Source organism: Uloborus diversus, chromosome 5, assembly GCF_026930045.1.
Source record: "Uloborus diversus isolate 005 chromosome 5, Udiv.v.3.1, whole genome shotgun sequence".
Lineage (NCBI taxonomy): Eukaryota > Metazoa > Arthropoda > Arachnida > Araneae > Uloboridae > Uloborus > Uloborus diversus.
In genome coordinates, this window is record NC_072735.1 from 97,638,263 (window position 1) to 97,646,647 (window position 8,385).

Below are 8,385 nucleotides of genomic sequence, written 5' to 3' on the forward strand. Positions count from 1 at the left end.
TTGCACCCGATGTTGAAATCGATAAGGAATTCAGTTTGAAAGAAAGGCATGGAGTAGAAAGAGCGAGCGCATTCACAATACACAATAGCTCTTATCAATGGGAGGTCGCTCCTGGGGGATCTTCTACCTCACGTGTGTTTAGCAGGAGAGCTTGTCTCAATGGTCTAAGGTCACCTCTAACTGGTTTGTACTTACAAATATATATGACACAGAGACCTAAATTTAACTCGCGAGAACTCGCGCCGTTATTCGTCACACTAGTACTCGCGCGGGGTCGAAAACGACCCCAGTATTTCTTTTTTTTCTTCCTTTTAATTTTTGCACGAATTCTTTATTTTATTTTATTTGTTTATGTTTCTCCACCAACAGAGACTTCTACAATAATTATTTTTTTTATTTGAAATGCATAAAGAAAGATTTTTATGAATTGTACTATGCACGAAAAAAAATGTTTTATATGTTAAACAATGCATAAAAAATACTTTTCCTAAGCTTTTACAATGTTTTTAAGCATATTTATGACACATTTTTCAACAACTTTTTCAAAACGTTTACACATTTTTATTCCTATTTCAGTTAGTATTCAGTTAGCAAAAGTTGTACAAAAAATATAGAATACCTAAAGAAACTTACTTACAGTTGTTGCAAACAATATTTTGATGTTCTTTGCATGCATAATTTTTGCACAATACGCAAATCTGTTGACATTTTTTGTCTTCATTTCTTGGGCACAAAGCACACCTGAATCGACCCGAAACTTTGGCCTTTTTAGTTGGGGGTTCTTCACTAACAACACGGTTTGCTTTTTTTTCTTCAACTAAACACAATGCAAGCTTTTTTAGAAAATGTCTTCGGTTCTTATATTCCACAGGAGGGTCCTTTTTGGACAGCAGTATTATCCGGGCGTTTATAGCAGCAACATTCAGAATGCAAAAAAATACTACCATGGGCCATCGATTTGTTATCCTTGCCGTGGTGTAGGATGCCGCCATTTGATCAACAACATCCACTGCGCACTTCGTCATATTATAAAATGTAATTATCTCTGGTTTCTTTTTCTCAGCCGAATCCTCATCAATAGTGTCATCGTTATGCATCGTTGACAATAGTAAAACACATTTTCCTTTCTTTGGAACATATGAGACGATTGTGCAATCTTTTTGGAATCCAAATAATGAAGAATGTATTTCACGTTTCTTCGTATTTACGAATTCAACAGGGATTTCTTTTTTATTTTTTCGCAATGTTCCTACTATTGTAAGATTTTTAGAAATCAAATCTTTGGCCAAAGGATAACTAGTGTACCAGTTATCTGTGGTAACGTTTCTACCTGTGTTGTACAGTGGCTCTACAAGTCTTTTTACAACGTCAATCGGCTTGTTCGATTTGTTGCTATTTTTACCACAGTAGATTTCCATAGATGAAGTGTAAAAAGTTCTTGCATCGACTAGTGCAAATAGTTTTATTCCATATTTCGCGGGCTTGTTTGGCATATACTGTCTAAAGGCACAGCGACCCCGAAACGGTTCCAGTTTTTCGTCAATGGTCACATATTCCCCTAAAGTGTAATTTTCTTTGCAGTTTGCATCGAAAGCTTCAAATATTTCATTTATTGCAGCCAGTTTATTGTTTTGTTTCCTTGAATCTCTGGTATGTACATCGTCAAAGCGTAAACATCTCATCAAAAAAAGAAAACGGTTGTATGACATTACACAACGAAATATTTCGATTCCGGTTCCGTCAGTAGCCCATAAGTCCCTTACATTTAGATGAGAAGACTTGTGAAGACCTGCTAAATATAATAGGCCAAATAAAGCCTTAATTTCCACCGAATCTGTGCATTTTGCATCCCTGAGTCTTGAGTAATTTTTTGAAACGTCATGTATAAAAATATTAGTGCATTCAACTATTTGGTTTATCATTTTATCATCGATAAAAACGCTCCAACTCTCAAAGACATCACTAACATTTTTGGCGTTTCCTTTTGGCCCAGGAAGATGCGTAATTATATTTCGAGCTGGAGCACGGACATTAGCTCGGAATTTTGTTTTTTGCCAAATAGTTTTTGCATCTCTTCCAACAAAGGTGTCATCTCTATCGGGATCAGCAGAACTTTCACTTCCTGAAAATTCGCTCTCACTGTCGTGGTCACTGAAGTTTTCTTGATCACTAAAACATTCATCGTCTGGAATGACCTCTTCATCACTCTCCACATCGGCTAATAATTTGCGGAGACGCTCCATCTCTTGCTCATATGGAGTCGGCATGCTTTCTTTGTAATAATTATTACAAATACGATTGAAAAATATGGATTAGAAAGGACAAAACTAAATTATCATGGTAAACCGCACGCGTGTGCACTCAAAATCATGACTAGAAGAAGGATTGCTGAAAACTACTTCCGTTTCCCAACCTTTTTTTCTAAATTCTTTGAATGCATTGCACTGGAAATAATTCCAAACACCTGTTCCGTTTCGAGAATTTTACTGACGTCAGTACTCGCGCGGGGTCGAAAAAGACCCCACTCTCAAAACCCCCCTTGTTTACAAGAATTGAAAGGAGATAAGAAAATTCCAACCACACCCACACATCAATCAAGGACACAATCCCAGCTACTCAGAAAATGATTTCTTTATTTGTCCATGAAATTCCAAGAAATGGAAACAAAAAATGGCTGGGGTCGTTTACGACCCCGTGCGAGCTCTCGCGAGTTAATGAACAAAGAGATAGAAAACTATTGTGATTGACCGATAATTGTGAATGATTTTTGATGTTTTCAAGGCAAATCATTAATTTAAAAAAAAGTGTTTAAAAGTATCACATTTTAGAACTTACATCCCAACTTTTACATCAATCAGAATGTATCACACAACTTTGTAACGAATTCCTTACAAAAATAAAATTGTATGAGGCATTCACAATTCCCCAGAATGGATATGTAAATCACGTGATTTTTTGGGTAATATAGATAGTAGAGTGATAATAATAAAATCCCCAATAAATTAGCGAATTTCGTTCTGATAGTTTTCTGCCTTATCTCTATTCAGGTAGTGATTTCGAATCCCCTCCCCTCCCCCCTAACCCCCCTAACTGACGAACCTACCATTACCGTAATAATGCTAGATCTAAGTAGTTATTTGTTTTTATTTCATTACTCCAAAAACATCTAGTTCTTCTGTGATCTTGCCATACATTCACAGTGCATCTTACTATTCCGTCATTCGTGTTTAGTGACGAAAGGGCATAAGTCCGGGACTTATGCCCTTACTAACGAAACACTAACTTACACTAACGAAAAATGTGACCCCTCAATAAAGTGCTTTGTTGTACAAGGATAGACTTCCCTGCTATACAAGTCGATTTCTCTACATACAAGTATGGTAAAACTAAAACCGCAGCGAAATCAATTTTGAAAAAAAAAAAAAGGGACATGCCCTTTCTGAAATAATCGATTCCAGTGTAATGTAAATTGTAATGTTAACATTTTCTGTTTGGCGCATCCCTCAAAATATTTTTTCTCGACTACAGCACTGTATATAGTGAGATCACATTACAACGAATACTAATAAAACGAAATTTCTGTTTCAGCGAAATGATTTTTTAATCCCAAGGTAATTGCTGTTAAATTGCTTGAATTAAATTGCTACGAAATTTCCGTTACAGCGAGCAAACACAATGTGTGACTCCTTGAAACACAGGAATATGGTGGTGTACCTAATATAAAAGGTTACTCATGTCTCTGAGGGGGGGGGGAGAGCTACGAATCAGTGGGGTAGCGTAGGGGGAGGCAAAGGGGGCACTCGCCCCGGGTGGCACTATGCTAGGGGCGGCAAATTCTGTAACACTACATTAAAATTAAAAAAGTTTTTTTCTAACGGCACTTTGCTATGAATGGCGAATTGTGTCTCACTAAATGAACATCAAAAACGTTTTTTTTTTATTCTTCAGTTCTATATTGTCTCAAGAAATTTTTCTCGTTCAACCACGAGCACGAAATAATGGATACTAACATGCATGTGGATTATTGATCACTGGAGCTGATATAGTAAGACTAGAAGGGAGAGTTCAACCTCGTTCAAGAGGATTATAAATATTACAAAAATCGACAGGCAGTCCGGGGCGGACTGGGTCCCCCCAGAGGGCGCCAACCTTGAGTACCAAAGGGTGCAAAAAAAAAAAAAAAAGAAAAGAACACGAAGGTGCACAGATGGTTAGAAGGCGTAAAAAAAGAAGAAAAAATGAAGACGCGCACGTTCGAGGGCGCAATATAAATTTTTTTAAAATTTTGAATATTTTACATCTTGAATTCAAATTATGTATTTCGCAATCAAGATTCACGAGACGCGTAAAATGGTACTCTGCGTTCGAGGAGGCGTGACGATGTGCCTTCTCGTGAAAAACGGACTCTGTATGTGTGGTCGTAACTTCAATAAGTATAAATAATTTGGGTAGGTTTGCCACTAAAGGTCTGTGGAGTCGGCTCATGTGCAACATACGATGCTTCGAGATGTATATATTTTTTTAAAATTTACATTTATTTTATTTTATTTATTTATTTGCATGTTTTGTTTCAACGTGCACATTTTTTCGGACATGGAACTCATTGAAATGAAGCCGATATTTTGATTTTTCATCGAGAAGTGTAATCGAAAGCAAATTGTTTTGACGTAAGATTATATTAAAATGTAAAACTCGTTTTGGATAATAAAATTCGGTTTTCATTCTGTAAAATACTAAAAATGTCGTTTTTCAGGTGGGGGGGGCATTTAGCAGGAGAGTGTAAGAGGGGCGGCAGAAACCTACGCTACGCCGCTGCTACGGATACAAACTACCCAATAATATTAATCGATAGATATAAAGAAAAAAGTCGAAAAATGTAATTTTACTTCACATCTGTCGCTATGCCGCTCATATGTACTTATCAAAATTTCAGGGAGTAATTATAAAAAGCCTATAGCAATTCCATAACTGAATGAGCTAAGGGAATTATTTGTTGCAACATAACCAACTATAAGTTATTTAGAAAGAACTGAAAAAAGGAAGGCGTTTCCTTCCAATTTCATTTTTTGAATTGAAATCAACTTCAATCTACCTTTGGGAAGGAAGATTTCAGTGGTTCTCTGAGGAAATTTAAAAAGAAAATGAAATTAGAAATTACTTTATCGACACAGATGCTGCGCTTACGAAGAGGAAAGGAGTAGCTAATATTGTGGAGCAAAACACCAAACATAAACATATCACCAAAAGTATTGGGAAACTTTGAAAATTCACAATTTTACAAATTTCTCGAAAAATAAAGGACCAATTGCTCTATAGTTTTTTGCACATAAAAAGTATTTACTCCGGTTATCATTTTCCAATTAAAATTAAGTCTACTTAATACTCATTTAGGGGACCAGCAACAAATTGAGTTAACAAAAAAGGGGGTTTTGATCATCTTTCATTCTAAATAGCTGGGAATAAGCTATAAATTTCAGAAATAAGTAAAAGAACTATGCAGAGTTTATTTTTATATTCTCGTGAAAGTATCTCTTATACGTAAGGAAGATAAAAGTATTTCTTTCAAAAATACAATTTTTTTTGACGATATTTGGCTCATAACATGCAGAGTTTTCCTTCAAACGATACTAAACTTTCAGAATGTCTGACACAGTGGCGGCTCGTGCCTTAATTTGGCGGGTGGGCCTGCTCTGTAAAGCTTTCACAATAATATTTATACAGATAAAATGAAGAGAGCTAATGTTGAGTAACAATGAAGTAATGCTGAGCAACAAAATATGATCCTTGTGCAGTTTCTTCATTTCGAGCTTCTCTTCAAGCGTCAAAGTTTGAAATTGGTGTTTTACTAAATAATTCACTTGATTAATATTTTTTTTTTTTCAATTTCAAGGTAAACAACCTAAATTTAAAGACAACCAACCCATGTAACTAGTAATAAACAACACACAGCATTAATCAAATTACTATTACTGTCTTTATACCAATAACAATCAAGTTGATCGCGCAGTAGTATTAATTTCGATTTAGCTATGCTCCCTTAAACCAAATTACGAAATCGGCAACAATATTTTATCTAGAAACAGTTTCCTTAATTGACAATTTATTCTTCTTGATTATAAAAATCCTTGAATTTTTATTGTGTGAAACCACATTACAATACCTAGGGGCCACATCACATTCATAGTTCAATTCTTTTTTTTTTTTTTTTGCATTTAAATAAAATGTGTAATTTTTTGAAATCTTTGCACGCGCTTACTGATTAATCAATAATTTTTTTTAATGCCATTAAAAAATTCAAAACACTTAAGAATATTTCAATTTTATAAAAAATTATAAGGCTTTTTTTTTTTTTGTTTTTTGTTTTTGCAGATATTTCAGAAATCGTTTTTGCTAAATGATCATAATAATCATTTCTTAAAAGCTGTGCATTCGTTTGCTTATCCTATTAAAAATATTCTGTCGTTAATTATGTAAAAAATCATAAAACTTCCATAGTAAATTTTGTTTACAAGGATAAAAAAAACTCTCAACATTTTAATAATTTATAAAGTGCTTATCCAATGCACAATTTTGTTAAATAGTATATTGTACTGACAGCAAAACGTATTACTTTGAAGCTGTATCTTCAATATAAAAAAAACCTTAACTATTTCAATAACATGGAAACGCACAAAAAAAAAAGTTTGAACTTTGAGAGCTTGAATTTAAATTATGCTTTTCGCAATCGCAAATTGCGATAAGACCCTAATGCTCGTTCGGTTTCTTGTTTCTACTAATAGCTTTTATCGCAACCGTAATTTGAGTTCAAGACGTCAAAATTCAAATGAATGTCAGGGGCTGGATGTTGTATGCTGGCTACTTTTTTCATGTAAAAATGATTGTGTGATTTCGAGAAGGGTCGTTTATAAATAATTTGATTCCGAAGCACATGGACACCTACCCTATAAGCATAGAAAAATAAAATCAAACGACGGATGTAATCCAACGGTCAAGTGAAAACAATAAGCAATTTGTGATTGCCCAAAAAGAAGTTCATCGAGAAAACGCACACCTAGTGTGAGTGACTTAAAGCCAATATTTTTAAAAAATAATTAAGCTAGTGCGTTGAAATTCCCATGATTTCTGAAACAATATGAAGTTTTCAAATAAACAAAACTCAATAGTTCAGTCATTTTTGAGGTAATGTAGCCGCTATGTCTTTTAAGGACTGAAAGCGATGTACCGGGTCTAACAGAAAAAAGTCAAGTTTGTTCCGCGATAGACTACTTTAACATAGAAAATAAATTAATAGAGGCTATTTTACGATTAGTACTTATTAACTTTAGCCAATTATCAGAACAAATCAGAAAATTGAATAGATCTCACCGAATTGAAGGATTTTTGTAAAACTTTCGGACAAATTCAGAGCTTTTAATTAGTACCTCACTTAAAACCGATCTGTGCTACTCGAAAATAAACTGCCCATTCAGAAATTCAGCTCATATTAGTTCCAAGCAGAAAAATAAATTAATAAAAATCTGCATTAGATGCGATAAATCCATAAAATTGTAAATCCCTTTCCGGATTCAAGACAAAAGAGGGACGGAGGAAAAGAAACCTTTTTTTCATTCACGTGGGCTCCCTTTTTTCTGCCCTCCGAGCTGTTTTTTCGTACAAGTGACGTACTTAAAATCCTTCCCCCACCTTCTGCTGCCCGTCCATGGGCTAGAGAATTCTTGCCCACGGAGGATTAATTGGGGTGGTGCGTCTTGCGGTTTTGGTTTGTCTGGTAGAGTCGTCGTGATTGGTTAGGAGCGGAGGTGTGGCTGGGGCAAACCAGTCGAAGCCCCAAGCTTGCAAGCACGAACGCTAACAGATGGAAAACTTCTAATATTTTATTAGCGATATGAAAAATGTTTTAGAGATTTAAAATCTGTTTCACGCCCCCAATTCTTTGTTTTCAGTTGTTTTTTTAACTGAGATACAAAACGTTATTTATGAATAATTTATTTTTCGGTGCACAATTTTTCTGGGGGGGGGGGGGGCAAGCCCACCCGGCCCATAGTGACGAGCCGCCCCTGGTCTGACAGCGTACAAGAGAAACATAATATAAAACGTGAAGCAAAAATATTGAAAATTCGATGAAATAGGAACGTTTAAAGCAATTATTTTTTCACTGTGCATGCGCGAAAGATAACAATTTATAACCTTTATAATTCAAATTCCAGATAGATCTTACAACTCATAAAAAAATTACACTTCGATATCATTAAAATTTAAAAAGTTATCAGTGTTCAAATGAGCCGAATTTCAATAATTCTTGGCTAGGCAACGAATGATAAGGGGTAGTTCTCAAACTGGCAAAACTTTCCTCTTATCGTGCAAAATGACTCATGATAAAAACGG

General features: G+C 35.0%; 1 protein-coding gene across 1 annotated transcript; it reads right to left on the reverse strand.

Moving 5' to 3' along the window:
• Positions 1 to 629: 629 nt before the first annotated feature.
• LOC129223032 (piggyBac transposable element-derived protein 4-like) lies at positions 630 to 2,267 on the reverse strand. Its single transcript, XM_054857596.1, has one exon. It carries the CDS (start codon positions 2,265 to 2,267, stop codon positions 630 to 632), a length of 1,638 nt encoding a protein of 545 aa, XP_054713571.1.
• Between the last annotated feature and the right edge of the window lie 6,118 nt (positions 2,268 to 8,385).

Excerpts from the sequence above, each read along its gene's own strand:
- LOC129223032 (XM_054857596.1), bottom strand. The coding sequence starts at position 2,267 with ATGCCGACTCCATATGAGCAAGAGATGGAGCGTCTCCGCAAATTATTA.